Source organism: Brassica napus, chromosome C2, assembly GCF_020379485.1.
Source record: "Brassica napus cultivar Da-Ae chromosome C2, Da-Ae, whole genome shotgun sequence".
NCBI lineage: Eukaryota > Viridiplantae > Streptophyta > Magnoliopsida > Brassicales > Brassicaceae > Brassica > Brassica napus.
This window is the reverse complement of record NC_063445.1, coordinates 42,434,163-42,453,063: the sequence shown is the minus strand read 5'-3', so window position 1 is coordinate 42,453,063 and position 18,901 is coordinate 42,434,163. Positions and strand designations below refer to the sequence as shown.

At 44.5% G+C, this 18,901-nt stretch overlaps 5 protein-coding genes across 5 annotated transcripts; all 5 read left to right on the top strand.

Annotated features, from left to right (window-relative positions):
• The first annotated feature begins 465 nt into the window (after positions 1-465).
• LOC106417617 (plasma membrane-associated cation-binding protein 1-like) lies at positions 466-1,698 on the top strand. Its single transcript, XM_048749097.1, has 4 exons — positions 466-585; positions 658-708; positions 804-888; positions 1,247-1,698. Exons 1-4 carry the CDS (start codon positions 466-468, stop codon positions 1,696-1,698), a joined length of 708 nt encoding a protein of 235 aa, XP_048605054.1.
• Positions 1,699-5,912: 4,214 nt separating this feature from the next.
• LOC106417635 (CASP-like protein 1B1) lies at positions 5,913-7,273 on the top strand. The gene is made up of 3 exons (XM_048748636.1): positions 5,913-6,186; positions 6,283-6,406; positions 6,789-7,273. The coding sequence occupies exons 1-3, from the start codon at positions 5,975-5,977 to the stop codon at positions 7,047-7,049; spliced, it is 597 nt and encodes a 198-aa protein (XP_048604593.1). The 5' UTR covers positions 5,913-5,974; the 3' UTR covers positions 7,050-7,273.
• Positions 7,274-8,646: 1,373 nt separating this feature from the next.
• LOC106407831 lies at positions 8,647-9,741 on the top strand. Its single transcript, XM_013848695.2, has one exon. It carries the CDS (start codon positions 8,647-8,649, stop codon positions 9,739-9,741), a length of 1,095 nt encoding a protein of 364 aa, XP_013704149.2.
• Positions 9,742-10,333: 592 nt separating this feature from the next.
• Positions 10,334-10,816, top strand: LOC125582406. Its single transcript, XM_048749096.1, has one exon. It carries the CDS (start codon positions 10,334-10,336, stop codon positions 10,814-10,816), a length of 483 nt encoding a protein of 160 aa, XP_048605053.1.
• A 729-nt stretch (positions 10,817-11,545) lies between these two features.
• LOC125582405 lies at positions 11,546-13,721 on the top strand. The gene is made up of 3 exons (XM_048749095.1): positions 11,546-11,998; positions 12,312-12,752; positions 12,918-13,721. Exons 1-3 carry the CDS (start codon positions 11,546-11,548, stop codon positions 13,719-13,721), a joined length of 1,698 nt encoding a protein of 565 aa, XP_048605052.1.
• Positions 13,722-18,901: the final 5,180 nt, after the last annotated feature.

The following is an 18,901-nucleotide window of genomic DNA, read 5'->3' as shown; positions in this document are numbered from 1 at the left end:
AACCCTAAACCCTAAAATCTAAACCCTAAACCCTAAACTCTAAACCCTAAACCCTAAACCCTAAACCCTAAATCTTAAATCCTACCCTTTAACTCTAAACCCTAAGTTTGTGACTTTTGATAAAACATTAAGTGCTATTTTTGTGACTTTTGACCTTGAGTGCTAGTTTGGGAACAAAAACTTGATTTAGTGCTATTTTTGTCTTTTTCTCTTTCTTATTTTCTAATTTTGATATTTTGTTCAGAGTCTTTAGCAATTAAAACTAGGGAGCTCTATACATAAACCATAAATGTGTTGACATATGCGTATTACTGTATAAATTACAAAGGTAATCTTGTCTCGTTTTAATCGTTTACGTTAAAAGATTGGATCTTTTGTTTCCAGCATGTTCATCAGTTCATGTAACTATAAATATAGAAAAGTTTAGAATAATTTGTTTTTATGATTATTAAAGACACGAAAAGTATGGGTTACTGGAAATCAAGGGTTTTTCCAACAATAAAGAAATTGTTTGAGAAAAGCCCAACAAAGAAATCTGTTGCGGTTGTTGAGGCTAGCAAGAGCTTAACCTTCGATGATTCTAAGGTATTTAGATCTATAAATTAAAATTACATATTATACGTGTATGATTGTTGTGATTCTTTAATTTATTTTCAGGAAGCAATAAACAAGGAGATTGAGGAGAAGAGGACAGAACTGGAAGCCAAGGTCTGCTGTACTCAAGGTATTATTTCTCTTATAAATTTTACAATTAATCACTAGTGGTTACAAATTTCTCATCATTATAATGTGTATATATGTAGGCTTTGGTGAGGGAGCCTAAGGAGGATGGTTTAACGAAACACTCTGCCGAAGTGCACAAATTCCTCGAGGCACTTGTCGAAATTGGTACGTATTTCTATCTTTCTTAAAACCGGTTGAGTACGACATACTATTATTGTATGTTCACTAGGATTATCGGTTTTGATTTTTTGAAATGATTCAAGTTATCTAACCTGTCCTTTCTTGTGTTCGACCTTTATACAAAGTGGTAAAAAGTTGGATAGTGTTTATAGATACCCTAATGATCCGTATTGATGTTTGTTGGTATATTTTGAATACAAAAATTAGATGCATAAAAAAAATGAGCACTCTCATAAATTATATAAGAAATTCACACTCTCATAAACGTCACAATGTCCATCCATGGTTAGTATTTCATATAGGATATGCATTAATTTTCCTTTTATGTGATTTATAAATTTAGGATTCCCCGGATCAAAGGCTGCATGTGAAACTTCATCTACCGGTTCTGGACCAGTAACATTCATATTTGAGAAAGTATGTTTGTTTCTCCCGGCGGTGGAAAAGTCACGAGAGGTAGAAATTGTGGAGGAAGTCGTGAAAACTGATGAACCTTTCAAAGAAGAGGGAACTCCAAGTAGTGAAAAAGAGATAGAAATAGTTGAAGAGAAGAAAGAAGAGGTTAATCCGACATTTGTTCCTGTCCCCGCTGCTGCCGAGGAGAAGAAGCCAGCCGTGGAAGAGGAGAAGAAGGCGGTGGTGGAAGAGAAGAAGCCATCCACGGAAGAGGAGAAGAAGGCGATTGTGGAAGATAAGAAGCTAGTCGTGGAAGAGGAGAAGAAGCCAGCTGTGGAAGAGAAGAAGCCAATGGAGGAGGTCAAAAAAGAATTTGTTGCCTCAGTGCAAGTAGCTTAAACTCCACCCACTAAGGTCACAGAGGCTCCAGTGGTTGTAACTCCGGCCAAGGCTCCAGAAACTACTGCGGCTGCGACACAAAAAGCTTGAATTTTTTCATTATACATTTCTTTAAGAAAATATTGTTTGTCTTTGTGTCGATGATCTATTTTGTTTGTTTTATATATTTATTATCCATGTAATTTTCCTATACATTAATTTGTTTGCTTGAATTATCCATTTTATGATCACATTCTTATCTTTCTAGCAACGTTTTTTAAACTCTTTTTATTCATTTTAAATTCAGTTTCAGAGACTAAAAATCAAAATTTTAATTTAATTTTAGATTCTTGTTTTTAGTGTTCATTTATTAATTCACATGATCTGAGTAAAACTCTGAATGTGTGTTAAGGAGTTTAATCCAATGACTCAACTCACCCCAATTCAAACCATACCAAAAATCGCAAATTTAATCCAACATAATATAAATGAAACTATTCTTTCTAGTTCAACGAAAACGATTATGTCTTTTGAAATAAACTAAGGGATTTATTATTAGAGACAAGTTATGTCTATTATCAACTCATTGAGTAGACGAATTCGGTCCAGCAGTAAAAACGGTAATAGAAAATCAAATCAGCAAAAGAAATGAAAAATACCTAGCCAACTTCTTACAAATAGAGAGGAAATCGTTCTGAAAAAGGAACATTTACAAACACGGAAATCTATAGAAAATTAAAATGTATAGATTTATCGTCTTAAAACATTGGTGGTGATTGGTTCGACTGTTACTGAAAAACTTTAGCCGTAGAAGTTTAGCTGTAGGTAAGTCGGTTATAGTTGTAAAGTTGTTATTGTAGTTTTTTATGCAGAGACTTCTGCTGTAGTTAAATTTGTTGTAGCCGTAATTTATACACTGTAGATATTTTAAAATAAAATATTTGAACCATGTGATTTATATATGAAACAATTATTTTTATCAATTAAATAATTTATATTAATATTATTTTTATAAATTATCAAAGTTTACTATTATTTAAAATGTGAAATGCAAATAATATTTCTTTTATTCAAAATATTTTAATAATTTTAAAAACACCCAAAACTAAATCAAAATAGTTATAAATATTTTTATTTATGATTATCTAATTTATTTTATATTATAGATAGTTTTCCATTTTTTAGATTCTACAACCTATAAAAAGAGGATGTAGATTTTTTGCTTAAAATATACAAGAAAAGAAATTTTTTTTTTTTTTTTTTTTGTTGTAGCTTTAAAAGTAAAGTTAAAGTATGATTGGTAAAAATTAATAGAAACTTGATGTAGGTTTTAACTTTTAAAAATAAAGATACTGCATCATTGGTAAAATTTAGTGATTTAAAATGAAATAAAGATAAAATATGGAGATAAAAGCTCATCTAATTATCACCGATGTTTGTTAGCTAATTTATTGTCTTTGGCACGATTTCATATACTTTATCTTATCAACTGTGATCCTTCTAATAAACCTATTTCAGATAATCTAACATCAGATCCGTGTTATAATCTCAGAATACATCAAATCCAGATTCAAAAATCAACATTTCTTCTCTTAATTAAAAAGAATATTGCGGAAGACATAAGATTGGTTAACGGAGAGTGCGATGTTGGGTGCAAACAATGTGGTTCCAAATGCTTTTGTTCTTTGCCGTAAGCAATTATCCGTAGCTACGGGTCTTTTCTCCACTACAAGAAAACACTAGGGAGGGTGTATTGAACTGTGAATTTTAAAGTGTTTTGGTATTGTTTTAAAATCAAATGTTATTCAACTAATGATTTCTAAAAAGATTTCAAATCAAGTGTTATTGAATATGACATTTATCTAAAGTAACTACAAATTATTTGCAATCCACTGTTATTTAATTAATAATTTATAAAAACTAAATCAAATCCACTGTTATTGAAAGACAAAACAATTTTAAAAAGAAAAAACTATGAAAATAACTCGAAACAAATTTTATCATCAATTTCAGTCAAAACTAACGTAATCCAAATCACAGCTCTATACATGTTATTTGGAAAGACCCAATATCAAATATAAATAATTGGCAAAAGAAAAATGATGATCTATTAGACTCCACCACCAGCTCTCCAAAACCAGTATCTACACCAGCATATTTCCCTCTCTAAACCTCTCTGTTGACTTGAATCTCGACGACGTCTCCGCACTTCTTTCACAAGTACGACAGTGACGACGAAGCTTCTGCCGTCTTCGTTGATTCCTTACACGGAAAGGTTTGCACCAGTGGCGAAAATGACGACAGTTCGTCTTTTTCTTGATATTGCGGCAAAAGATGATCAGGAAGTGCATCAAATGGATGTCCACAATGCATTTTTGCATAGTGATTTACAGGAAGAAGTATACATGAAACTGCCACCAGGGTTCAGAGACAAAGGAGAAACATGTGTGTCAACTCCAAAAGTCAATATATGGATTGAAATAAGCTCCCCGGTATTGGTTCGCAAAGCTTTCTCATACTCTCCGAGCGTATGGATGTAAGCAGTCACGGTCTGATCATTATTTCTTCGTATATCATAAGAAAGGAGTTCGGCTGCGTATACTGATTTATGTTGATGACTTGATAATCTTCGGCACGTCGCCTCAAGATATTCAACTATTTAAGGATTACTTATCAACATGTTTCAATATGAAAGATCTTGGACCAGTTAAGTATTTTTTTTGGGTTTGGAAGTCGCAAGGAGTAAGGAGGGCATCTATCTTTGCCAAAGGAAATATGCGTCTAATATAGTAGCTGAAGTTGGCCTTCTTGGATGTCGTCCCGCGATCTCCAATCGAGCAAAATCACAAGCTTGCGAACTCAGACAGTGTATATCTGGCTGATCCCGAAACATACCGACGCCTGGTGGGGCGTCTTATATATTTGGCAGCTACTCGACCTGATCTTGCATATTCTATTCATATTCTCTCACAGTTTATGAATAAACCGCGTGAGGACCATTGGCTGGCTGCATTCAAAGTGGTTCAATATCTGAAGGGAATGATAGGGCAAGGTATTTTACTACGTGCTGGTTCGCCAAGACACTTGACGGGATGGTGTGACTCAGATTGGGGAGGATGTCCACTGACCCGGCGTTCGCTTACGGGCTGGATAGTGCAGTTTGGTGATTCACCAATTTCTTGGAGAACGCAAAAACAAGATACAGTTTCTCGCTCTTCCGCAGATGCGGAATACAAAGCAAAGGCAGATTTGACAGCAAAACTTCAATGACTGAGGACTCTATTGTCTGAGTTCGACATTAGTCGTGAGAAGCAAATGACAATAATGTGTGATAGTAAATCAGCTATCTATATTAGTAACAAAGCAGTTTTTCATGAGAGAACTAAACATGTGGAATCGGATTGTCATTTCGTTCGTGAGGACATTATTAGAGGGTATGTGAAGCCATTTCATGTCGCCTCGAAAGATCAACGGGCTGATATACTAACGAAGGCATTGGGTAAGAAGGAGTTTGATGTTTTTCTTCACAAATTAGGCTTTAAAAATTTGTATGTTCCAACTTGAGGGGAGGTATTGGGATATGCTAAGATCCCATGTATTAAGATTGAGTCATATCTTTATTATGTAAACTTTCCTATAAACTCGAGATTGGCTTTGTATATATATGAGGGCTTGTTAACGCCTAAGGAATAAGAGAAACAGATTGAAACCTAAAGTTCACAAAATGTTTTAATGCATGAATGAAATGTTCTTTTACGATTAGTTCAATTGTTTCTGTCGTTTTGTTTATCAATGCATCTCCTTATAGAGCCTTTTCTAAATTCTAAACGTTTTTAGCCTTTCAAAAACAATCTTGTGGTATTCCATTTTGTAAGCAAAAAATTGCTTGAAGTGTACAAAAGCTAATGTGATTCATTAGAAATATTACACTATATTTAAATGAAAAAAATACAATCAAACAATCGTGTTTTAAATTTCATAGAAAAGAACGCAAATGAAAAGTCAAGAAGTCAATACTTGTTTAAGTTTTGGGTAGCTGAGATTGTCCCAAGAGTAAGTTAACTTGCCACATAACAAACAAACAAAATAAAAAGAGATAAGAAATCTAAGTTTTGATTTTTTTTGACTGAACCTTCACAACCACCAACACCTAAAATTAACCCTACAAAGTTAGATTGTCAGACAAAAGACCAAATACAGACACTCAAACTCACATATATATATATATATATATATACTCACACAAACACAACACTCTTTCACACATTACAACACAAAACAATTACCTCTTAAGCAAATGGCGGTTTCAAAGCTTGTATTGGCTGCTACAAGCACTAAAAGCTGCAAAGTACTCTTAGGGCTAAGAGTACTTGCCTTCTCGGCTACGCTATCTGCAGCCATTGTGATGGGATTGAACAAAGAGACAAAGACGTTTGTTGTGGGAAACGTTGGAAATACTCCGGTCAAAGCTACTTTCACCGCTAAGTTCCAACACACTCCAGCTTTCGTGTAAGCCATCATTGCTTTAAATTATAAATTTGAGATTTCAAATGTTAGTTGTTTGTAGACCAATCTTGTTGATGATTCTTGGCGTGGGGAAAATAGGTTCTTTGTAGTAGCTAATGCAATGGTGAGCTTCCACAACATGTTGATGATTGCTGTGCATCTATTTGGAGGGAAAATGGAGTTCACTAGTTTTCGTCTTCTCTCCGTCGCCATTCTCGACATGGTAAACATACATATCACATATGTACAATTATATGAATATATAATCTCCACATGATAAACATATACGTATGTACAGTTCTATGAATATATTCTCGAGATGGTAAATATATACATAGGTACACAAATGAATATGTTAATGTTTCTTAAAGTCCTTAGTTGTTAACGACTAGACCAACTAGTTGGAGAAGGTGGACTAGTAGATGTTAAATTTTTTTTAATTTAATATAGGTTCTAATATTATGCAAAATATAGTATGTTCATTTCATGAATTTGGAAACAATACTGGCATATCTTTGTCGAATATTAGTTTAGAAAAACTGCATTTTCCGAATTTTTGGCTGACTTGGCTTCTTCATGGCTCGTGCGCTAAACGTTAAACACAGCTGAATGTGACACTGATTTCGGCGGCAGCTAACGCGGCGGCGTTCATATCGGAAGTGGGGAAGAATGGGAACAAACACGCGAGATGGGACAAAATCTGTGATAGATTCGCCACTTACTGCGATCACGGCGCCGGAGCATTGATCGCCGCCTTCGCCGGTGTGGTCCTTATGCTCATTATCTCCGCCATCTCAATATCTCGTCTTGCTCACCCTAATAAATGCTCCTCCTCCACGGCCGCTACTCCCTCCGTCGTCCCCTGAAACCATCACCGCCTCAAAATTATACACACTCATGTCTTGTTCCCTTGTTTCCTTTCTTCTTTGCTTTTTTGAGTGTTTTAGTGTGTGTATACGTCGAGTGATTGTGAAAGCATGTAAGCATTTGTCTTGTCTATTACTCTGTTAGTAATCAAACTTTCTTCTTGTGCGTTGGTCCTTTTGTTTTGGGCTTTTTAAATATGATTAATGTGATGACCCTACTGTAATCCGGTTTGACATGTTGTACTTGATCACGTATCCAGTATCCGGCTGCTTCATCACATATATGATGTACTATTGGTATATACATAGAGCATAGTTACAAATAATTACGTCTGCGAAATCTTGATCCATGAAAGCACAACTAGTATACAATAATTTTTTGAATCTTGTGATAATTAGCTATTAATTATACAATACATTTTTGAATCTGATAATAGTTGGCTATGAACTTTGTAGATAAAAACTGTGAATGGCGATACATCTCTCAAGGTCATGCTCAAATCATGAAGCCTTAGTTCGAATAGTTTAGGTGAGTGGTAGAAACCCAACGTTAAAATGCCAACCTTTTTCTCCTTATCGAACACCTCTCTGCTCCAAACTCAAAATGGCCACTTATAAATAAAGCCCTCATAAAGCTCAAAACACACACACATTCACAAGGCAAGAGAGATCAAGAAACACCAAGCAACAATGTCAAAAGTCTCAAAGGCTTCTGCTCTCAGTTTGCTCTTCGCCGTCTTCTTCTTTGTAGAGGATGGATTTGACCATCCCACAAGGCCCGAGGAATAGAAAGGCCTGGCCCGGATTGGGTAGAGCGACGGCTCGATCGGTCGGCTCAAGAGTCAGGTCTCTCGGCTTGACTCTTGAGTACTTTTAGTCAATCATCATCGACTGAAGTACATTCGGCTCAGCGGCTGCTCGGACGCCTACGGGCTTCTCGGCCCAGCAGAGGAGACCCACCAAGATGGCTTAAATTAGGTCAAGGACGAGGCATCAGGACGTCTATATAAGGGAAAGGGGAGACAACGAGAGAAGGATCCGAAATCACTGACTAACACTTGGCGGCTAGATTAGGGTTTTCACCTTTGCTTCATCTCGCCGTTAGTTGTACTTTTCCGGTAGCTCATCGAGCCACCGGCTTCCTTTCTGTCGCACTCTCTTCGTTTCCCTTGTAACCGACTGAACGTTTTTCTCCGACCATTAATAAGATGTCTTTGTTTAAACCCATATCTTATTTATTACCGTTTTCCGATCAAACAGTTGGCGCCCACCGTGGGACAACTAGCAAAGTAACGTCAGAACTATGGTCGTTAACAACGACAGTTCTTCGTCAGGCGAGGAGTGCGAAGCTCTCGAGGTGACGCCGGCTCCAGAGATGACACCTACGCCTACACCAGTAACTCCACTTCCCCATCCTGCGTCTATGGAAACTATCCTGGCACGCCTCGCCCTACAAGAAGCGGCGCAGAAGGCGGCAGTTGACCAAATCACGGCGATAGCAAAGATCCTTGCTCCTCTCGCTGCAAACGTCGAAGCTTAAACGGCGCAGTATCGTCGACACCTGTTCGCCACAAAACGAACCACCGACTAAGCACCTATGCGAGATAACGATAACCAAAGCAACGGTAACGACACCAACGCGCACACCGCAAGCGAACTAGCCGCGTTGAAACAATCGGTCCTCGATATCAATTCGAAGATCCACCAGGTGACGACGTCCGCGCCCCAAATCGAGCATGTACTCGCGGAATCTCTTCGTACACCCTTCACGCAAAAGGTTACCGGCGTGCGGCTACAGAAGATGGAGAAACTCCGTCTTCCAACCTTCAAAGGTCTTTCTGACCCTTCTACTCACGTCACGTCTTTCAACATAGCGATGCGACGCGCAAACCTGACCGACGAAGACAAAGACGCCGGCTTTTGCCAACTCTTCGTCGAAACCCTAGAAGGACCGGCCCTTACTTGGTTCACCGGCCTCAGAGAGAACTCCGTCGACTGTTTCCACGACCTCTCGACGGCTTTCCTTAAGAACTATATCATGTTCACCAACCAGGAAGCGACCGTGTCAGATTTATGGAACCTCACTCACGCCAGCGACCAAAGTCTCCGCGACTTCATGGAGAAATTCAAAGCTATTGTCTCGAAGATTGATATTCCCGACCATATCGCCGTCGAATCTTTGATGAACACCTTGCACGTCGACTCCACATTCCGCCAGGATCTCTACCGATATCCGACAAAATCTGTCTCCGACGCTATCGCTCGCTCGCACAACTTTATCTGCATGGAAGAAGACACCAGAGCAAAGTTCGCAAAAGAAGCAGCAGCGAAACAGCGATCCTCCCGAACAAACGACACCCGCCCCGAGCCCCGCCAGCACTCCTCCGGTGGAAATACCACTCAGAAGCGAGGCTACGTTAGCTCGGTCGATGATGAGGAATCTCCAAAATCAGCAGCCATCACGCGAGAGAAAAGCTGGAACCACTGGGATCGAGACTCCGCTCCGAAGCAGTCAACCTCATCCGAACCAGCGAGTTCAAACTCCGAGGAGCCAAAAAAATGGTGCCTCTACGACAAAAGGGATTCCCATGACACGAAGGAATGCAAGGTCCTAATCGGGCAGTTTTTCGACGGGATCACTAATGGGACAATCCAAATGCCCACTTCTCCTACGACACTGAAAAAACACTAAAAGCTGGAGTAAGAACAAGGAGAAGAAGGCACAGAAGTCTCAAAAGAACACGGCCCCGAGCGAGGAAAGAGCAAGCCCTGAGCGCACTCCCGTCAACAACGTCGGCCCCGCCAACGATTCGTCAGAAGACGAACACCCGCGTCGCCGGCGATGAGTGGAAGTCATACTCTCTCGCCCTTGCGACTCCTCTAATGACAACGTCCCGACAGTGCAACCAGATCTGCGCGATAAATTGGACAGCAAGGATAAGCAGTCTCTCGCTCCCTCGAAAACAGATAAAGACCTGCGCATTCTATTGAAGCGAAAAAGCGCCACGAACGAAAACACAGGAACCGCCGACCTCCGTGCGACCATCTACAAATGCAACACTCGGAGAGTCGGTCAAACTGGCGACCTTCGCGACCAGCTCAATTCGAAGGCCGACGACCTGCGAATCCAACTCAACCGTTCGAAAGGGTCCAATCTGCGACGACGTCTCGAATCAAAAAAGAAACAGCCCGCAGAAACTCCTATATTCGAGAACACAACTGACTATTTGAGGAAGCAACTCGAATCAATGCGAGCTACCCGAGCCCCGCACATTAGTGTCATAATGGGCGGATCACCACCTTGCGGTGACTCAGTTCGAGCCGTCAAAGATTACAATCGTCAGGCAACCACCTCTCAGAAGTGGCCTTCTCCAGTCGAAAATGATCACCAGATCACTTTTTCGGCACTAGACACCAAGGGCGTCCACATGCCACATAACGATCCTCTCCTCGTCGACCTTGACATCGGCGAATGTCTGGTCGCCAAAGTCCTTATTGATACTGGCAGCTCAGTCGATCTCATCTTTCACGACACACTCGACAAAATGGGAGTTGATTTATGGGATATGAAGCCTTCTTCTCGCACGCTCACCGGCTTCAACGGAGCCTCGGAGCAAATGATCGGGACAATTCGCCTTCCAGTTTACGCAGGTGGTATAACCCGCACTGTCAAGTTCTCCGTCATCCACGCCAAAGCACCCTATAATGCCATACTCGGAACACCATGGCTGCATTCCATGAAAGCCGTCCCTTCGACTTATCATTAATGCGTCAAATTTCCCAGAAAAGACGGCAAAACTCAGACGATTCGGGGAGATCAACAAGCCGCGAGAGAACTACTGATCGCAACTGTAAAGATGCAGCAACAAGCTTCCCTTGACAACTCCGTCAGTAAACCACTCAACAAGATATACCCCCAGAAGGAGGAAGTTCGCGAAGTCGCAATTGATGAATCCGACCCGACGAAAATCATCCGAGTTGGCGTCTACCTTTCCGATGACGTATGTTCAAGGATCATCTCTTACATCAAAGACAACGCCTCGACGTTCGCCTGGAAGACTTCCGACATGAAGGGGATCGACCCCGCAGTTACCTCCCATGAACTGCACGTCGACCCGACGTTCAAACCCATCCGACAGAAGCGATGAAAACTCGGTCCAGAACGATCTAAAGCCGTAAACGAAGAAGTCGACAGGCTCCTCGACGCGGGTTTCATAACCGAAGTCCGATACCCCGAATGGTTGGCTAGCTCGGTTGTCGTCAAAAAGAAAAATGGCAAATGGCGGATATGCGTCGACTTCACGGACCTCAACAAGGCGTGCCCAAAGGACAGTTACCCACTCCCTCATATCGATCGTCTCGTCAAATCAACTGCTGGTAACGAACTCCTAACCTTCATGGACGCTTTCTCGGGATACAACCAGATCTTGATGCATCCCGACGATCGCGAGAAGACGGCATTCATCACCAACAGAGGGACCTACTGCTACAAGGTGATGCCCTTCGGGCTAAAGAACGCCGGCGCGACTTATCAGCGACTCGTCAACCGAATGTTCGCTGATCAGCTTGGCAACACCATGGAAGTGTACATCGACGACATGTTAGTCAAATCGCTCAAGGCCGACGATCACCTAAGCAACTTACGCGACTACTTCAAGATCTTGAACGACTACGGGATGAAGCTAAACCCGGCCAAGTGTACCTTCGGTGTCACTTCGGGAGAATTCCTCGGCTACATTGTCACTCAACGAGGAATCGAGGCTAACCCCAAGCAGATCTCGGCGATCCTCGACCTTCCAAGCCCAAAGAATAGCCGCGAAGTACAACGACTAACCGGAAGCATAGCAGCTCTCAACAGGTTCATCTTGCGATCAACTTATAAGTGTCTTCCCTTCTACGAGCTACTAAGGGGCAATAAGAGGTTCGTCTGGGACGAAAAGTGCGAGGAGGTGTTCAATCAACTTAAGCACTACCTCACAACCCCCCCCCCCAGTACTATCAAAGTCAGAAGCCGGCGACACATTGTCTCTCTACATAGCCGTCACATCCTCCGCCGTCAGCAGCGTTCTCATTCGAGAAGATCGGGGAGAATAGAAACCAATCTTTTACACAAGTAAAAGAATGACCGAGCCGGAGACGAGATACCCAACACTCGAAAAGATGGCCTTAGCTGTCGTCACCTCGGCCAGGAAACTGCGACCCTACTTTCAGTCGCACACGATTGAAGTACTGTCTAACCAACCACTCTGAACGGTTATGCAGAATACTAACCAGTCAGAACGGTTGACTAAATGGGCGATGGAGCTGAGCGAACATGACATCGTGTACAAGAATCACACAGCAGCAAAGTCACAGGTACTTGCCGAATTCTTGATCGAGTTAACACCAGAACTGGAGCAAGACCTCATCCTACCAAGTTTAAACTGGATCTTACACGTCGACGGTTCATCTACGAGTAAAGGGTCGGGGGCAGGAATGCAACTGCAATCACCAACAGGAGAACTCATCCGGCAGTCATTCAGTTTTGGTTTTTCGGCGTCAAACAACGAAGCTGAGTACGAGTCTCTCATCGCAGGGCTCCGTCTCGTCAAGGCAGTGAAGGCCAAAAGAATCAGCGCTTACTGCGACTTTCAACTTGTCGTAAGCCAGTGCCTCGGCGATTACGACGTCCGCAACGAATGGATGGACGCCTACCTCAAACTCGTCCAAGACCTCACGCGAGACTTCGAGTTCTTCGAACTCACGAAGGTTCCTCGCGGAGAAAATGTATGTGCCGACGCCCTCGCTGCTCTAGGAAGCAAGCTACACGATCAAGTCAAGAGGACAATCCCAATCCATAAAATCGAGAAACCGAGCATCGATACGTAGGCGGAACAGACTGCGATCGCAGCAGCGATTAGCGAAGCGATGGACATCGACGAAGCAGAACCTCCTTCGCAGGATGATCAGCCAACAGACTGGCGCAAAGAACTCATCGATTACCTCGCTGAAGGTTTATTGCCCACCGAGAAATGGGACGCGCGGCGACTGAAGCGACGTAGCGCACACTACGTTGTCATGGACGGGGAACTACACCGATGGACCGCGACGAAGGTGCTACTCAAATGTATCTCTGGCGAAGAAACGAGACTAGTCATGGCCGAAACACATGAAGGAGCAGCAGGCAATCACTCGGGCGGACGAGCTCTCTCATTAAAAGTAAAGAATCTCGGATTCTACTGGCCAACCATGAATGCCGACTGCGAGACATACGTGCGCAAGTGCGACAAATGCCAGCGTCACGCTTCCACCTTACACAGCCCAACGGAGTTCCTTCATACCCTAACTGCTCCATACCCATTCATGCGATGGGGAATGGACATCATAGGTCCGATGCCGGCATCTCGCCAAAAGAAGTTCATCCTGGTCCTCACAGATTACTTCACCAAATGGGTTGAAGCCGAAGCCTACGCCAGCATCACCGACAAGGAGGTGCAAAACTTCATCTGGAAGAACATAATCTGCCGACATGGGCTCCCATACGAGATCATTACAGACAACGGTTCACAATTCATCTCGCATTATTTCAAGGGATTCTGCGACAGATGGCGAATTCGACTCAACATGTCGACCCCGAGTAACGGCCAAGCCGATTCGACGAACAAGACCATCATCGACGGTCTGAAAAAATGACTCGACTTAAAGAAAGGTTGCTGGGCAGATGAACTAGACGGTGTCCTGTGGTCCCACAGAACAACTCCTCGCGTAGCGACGAAGGCTACCCCTTTCTCGATGGCCTACGGCGTCGAGGCAATGGCCCCCGCAGAAGTGAATGTGACGAGCTTGCGCCGATCGCGAATGCCACAAAACATCGAACTCAACCGCGACATGCTGCTCGCCGCACTCGACGACATCGAGGAAAAGCGCGACCAAGCACTACTCCGTATCCAGAATTACCAGCATCAAATCGAGAGCTACTACAACAAAAAGGTCAAATCGCATCCCCTCGAAATGGGCAATCTTGTCTTAAGAAAGGTCTTCGAGAACACTAAGGAATGGAAACCTGGCAAGCTTAGAGCCAACTTGGAAGGACCATATAAGATAGTCGAAGTCATCAAATTAGGAGTATACTGCCTCGAGACTTCAACAGGCGAAGCAATACCGAGAGATTGGAACTCCAAACATCTCCGCCTCTTCCATCCTTAGTCAAGACAAACGCCTTACCGAGTAAATGCGCCACTAAGGCCATTTTTACTCGCCTCTCGCTCAAAAAAAAAAAAAAAAAAAGGCGAAAGAACGACCAACGGTCACGTTCTCTCGCTACAAAAAAAAACCGAGTAAATGCGCCTCAAAAGCCACTTTTACTCGCAATCTAAGAACTACGAATGGCTTGATTCCCACAAAGGGATACGTAGGCAGCCCAAAAGAAAAGGGGTCCAGCCAAAAAAAAAAAAACAAACCTCCTCCCCGAGGAATCGATCTCCGAAGCAGACGATCACTTAAGCGATGCCGACACGAGCATGCCCCAGCTTCTCGAACAAGCGTATCGGTACTCGCATTACACGTTGGATATGTCCTGATCAGACACGTATTCACGGGAGTCAACCGCGTTGCGATTTAAACCAACCCGGCCGAGACAATGACTCCAACTCACCCTGTAATTTACTAAGTAAGGTTTGACCTACTGAACGTTTGAAAATTACGTTAGGGTCGATTTGGAACCGTCAACGTCGAGAACTCACAATTAACAACGAAACTCAAATGACGAACGATCGCGAGTCAAAGAAATCGACCGAGACAAAGTCATGACGAGCTTAAACACTACGACGATTCGATATCTAGAATAACGTTTATACTAAACAAACAGTCACTTCGAATCTTGAGAAATCATGCATTTGATAGACAAGTACGATAAAAGACAAACAGTTAATAAGATTCGAAGAATTGGAAATAACAAAAGAGAAACAACAAAGTAGAAGTCTTGAAAGGCAAAAGTCTAAAAAGCAACAACACAAGTCCTCTGAGACTCAAAAGAAACAACAAACAAAAAAGACTAAGCTTCCCGATCACTCTCGCGATCGTTGAGGACGGAGAGCTCCGAAGCCCTGACGCTTGACTCACGAGCAGCCGGAGAAACATGCACTTCGCCTGATCTCGGGACGATCTCTGGATCAGCCAAAGGACCTTCAAGAAGAGGCGTCAGGTCTTCGCGCCGCTCTTCAGCCGGATGAGTAGGCGGAACGTGGAGGCTCGCTGCAATCTCCGGATCGATCAAGCCGGCGTTGGACCTATACGGATCGAGACTCGCCAAGATTCGAGCATCCACAAACTGAGAGTCCAATACGAGAGGAGAAAGTGCGAGATCTTCCTTGGGTATCTCGCCCACCCTAAGCTTCTCGGCTTCCTCCTCGTATTTCTTCTCTTGCTCGGCGAACAGCTCGATAGTAGCTTGCGAGATGTCGCTCCCAGCCCTCTTCAAAGCCTCAAGGCATTTCCTGGTTCCGAAGGCTTGGCTATGAAGCAACCGGGCCTCCTCATAGGGACCTCGTCGCTCTTCTCGGGAGCAAACCCTAGCGAAGCGACGATTAGCTTTCGCGGCCATCTCGGCCTCAACTCTTCATCTTTCCCTCGTCACTTCCAGGATCCTGGAATCTCTGAGGCGCCTCATCTCTCTTTCATGAGACGCAGCGAGCGAAACCTTCTCGCTCTCAAGTTCAGCGTTCTTCCGCTCGAGCTCACGAACGACTCCTCGGGATACCTCCAACTCGGCTTTGAGCTCGTCTCTTCGAGCAATGATGCGAGCAAACATCCCATTAAGCCTCTCGACGTCAGCCCTCGATGCATTCAGCTGGTGAGCAGAAGCTTCCTCTTTCTCCGCGTGCTCCTTCTTAGCTAGCTCGAGTTCACCCAAAGCTCCCTTCAGGGCAGTGTCGTACTTATCGATCACGATGTTCGTCGCGCTATCCCCCTAAACAAACGAGGAGATGAAAATTGTAAGAAGAAGTTAAAGAACGAAAAAAAAAAAGGGACCGAGCCATTTACCAGCAGCTTGGCCCTCGCGGCTTCCTCGTATTCACCCCCAAAGATGAGGTCCTTCACAGCGGGCAAAGGTTTCACCCTCCCCCTTAATTGGCGAAGGAACTCTCCACACTTCTCGGGAACATACACTAGAGGGGTCGGTCCCTCGTAGTGAAACGAAACCTTGTCTGGAAAGTTGACTCCGGGCACCCTCCTCAAGATAGCAGAACCGCGAGAAGAAGTGCCGATCTGAGCGACCCCTTCCCCAATGGGAACCGGAGTTCCCTCGCGAGAAGACGCCAGAATAGGAGATCGCGCCTCATCGCCAACCTCGTCGTTACGTCTCCTGATCAAAAGCGGCGATTCTCCGCTGTCTTCTTCAGAACCGTCCGGACGGGCGGCGTTAAGAGAAATTTCAGATTCCTCCCCTTCACCAACTACCGCCGCATCGTCCCGTTCTCCCGAGATTTCAGCCTCAGAAGCCTCCTCTTCGGGTTGAAGTTCTTCTTCTTGAACATCACCCTCCTCAATCTCAGTCGGTTCTTCGGGATTCTCCGACTGCTCGTCAACGGGCTTCTTTGTCCTCTTCTTCTGCTTCTTCTTCTTCTTCTGGGGTTCACCAGAAGGAGGAACATCGCTCGCCTCCTCGGCGGTCCCCTCGACTCCCGAGCCGCCCCTCTTCCTTTTTTTACCCTTCCCCGCGTTTCTAGCGCCAGAAGGGGGAACCTCGCCAGTGCGAAGAACCGTCGTCGAGGGTCCTTCCTCGCTGACCAGTCCCAGCTGGGCGGCTAACATCGTGCTCAAATCAGGAAGAGTTGCCATCCTCTTTGCTTCAGAAATTTGCTTCTGGATGTCCTTCGGGAAGATGTCTAGTCGCTTGGTGCGAATAGGAAGAACGGTCGGAAGATCAGATCTCCACTCTCCTAAAAACATAAGGCAAAAAAAAAAAAGGTCAGGACGCGACAAATAAACTTTGCGATCGAAAAAATAACCAGAAACGGCGAGAGAACGCACTTCGAGCGATCCGGTCCTGAAGCTCGCGAATCTTCTCAACGGTAATCTCGGACCAACGGTAGATCCGAAGCAAATCGACGGCTCGAACGCTTTTCAGGAAATCCTCAGGATAGACTGGAGACGTAGGATGGCCAACTGCGAGAACAACAAAAAGAAAGTTCCGTTAAGGTTAACAAAATCAGACGTAGCTCGCGACAAGATATTCTACCACAAGAACGGTTCCATAGGACCCGATAGTCCTCTCGAGGAGGCTCCTCGAAAGCCGAGTCGTCGGACTTGATGAAGAAGTAGGAACGCTGCCAATTCTGCGTTTTGTTTGGATGACCGGCACACACATTGCAGTTTGGTCGCATCTTCACCGAGTAGGTTCCCTCCTTCATATCGGTTATCGAGGTCATCTCCTCGAACGACCTGACGCTCATCGGCATGTCAATCTCCTCCGCTAGAACTGATAGAGTGACGGTTAGTCGCAGCGAGCCGTTCAGTAACTGACTAATCGCGAGATCCCACCGCCTAGCGTACGCGGTGATCAGTCGCGGGATGGGGAACCAACAGCGAGTGTCATCCTGTAAATAAGACTCGTATACTGTTTTGGTACCCGATCGGAGGAGACCAAGGCCTTTGCTCCTGCGTAGGAATGAGGAAGGTCACGCCTGTAGCGTTCTTGGCCCGAAGAACCCTCTTCACGCTCCTCAGGGTCGACTTAGTCTCCTCCACACCGTCCCAATCTTGACAAGCCACGAAAGCAGGGCGCAATAAGTCAGGATGTAGTCGTGGAAGCTCCTCGAAAATCCCTTCGGGATTGAAGGTCGTCGGAAACAACTTGGCTTCAGAATCGTCGTCTTCCGAATGATCGTCTTCCACTGCGCGAGCCCTCAAGGTAATCGAGTCAACGGGCACCGCCCCGCTCTGTCGTCTCTCGCACACTCCGTCGCATCCCTCACGGCGACATTCTCGCACCCTTCCCTCGCAAGCCGTGTAGCATCTGCGACCAGAAGCTTCTGGGAGCGAGACAAATCGACTGTGTCCATCATCGCCTCGTGATGAGTCGACTCGAGATCCCCGATACAACCTCCGTCAGGACCCCTTGCCGGAGCCGATGCCGCCGCAACTGATTTCCTCTTTTGCTGCCTTGATAACCCCTGAGCCGACGACATGGTAGAACAAGGCGGCGAAGAACGCGTCGAATGAAGGCTATAACACCTAGAGAGATAAAAGAAGGAGAGAGAGAGAGAGAGTACCTTTGATCGCGGAGGAAACTTGAAGAAATGAGAGAGGATCTGCGTATTTATAAAGAAAAGAGAGGGGGGACTCGAGGCATCATCATTAGGTCTATTCTGGCCTAGATGGGCCTCGAAACTCTTCCTAAAAACCCAGCGGACCCTCGCGACGTTTCGACTTCTCGGTGCATTTAAAAGAGAAAAAGGGGGGGGGGGGGGAATTCGAGGTGTCGTCATTAAGCCTAAACGGGCCTAAATGGACCTCGAAACTCTCCCAAATATCCAGCGGACCCTCGCGACGGTTCGGCTTCTCGTCTAAATCGGACGTCGGTCATCTTAAAATCAGAATAAACCAACGGTTAATCTAGATATGTCAGTCGGGATCTGAATATCCGCGACTAATCGGCCTCAAGCGGAAATATTCCAGAACCCTCCCTGCCACACAACGATCAAAAGGAGCGATAAAGCCTCTACTGCTCGCTTCCGAAAGAACGACGCTGTGCGACTCATCGACCAACCGCTCCAACCTTCCGACAGGCCTTCTATTCCCTCAAACCTTCAAACCTTAGAATCCATCACGAGCCAGAAAGCACTTCGCTCACTAATGGACTGGGGGGGGGG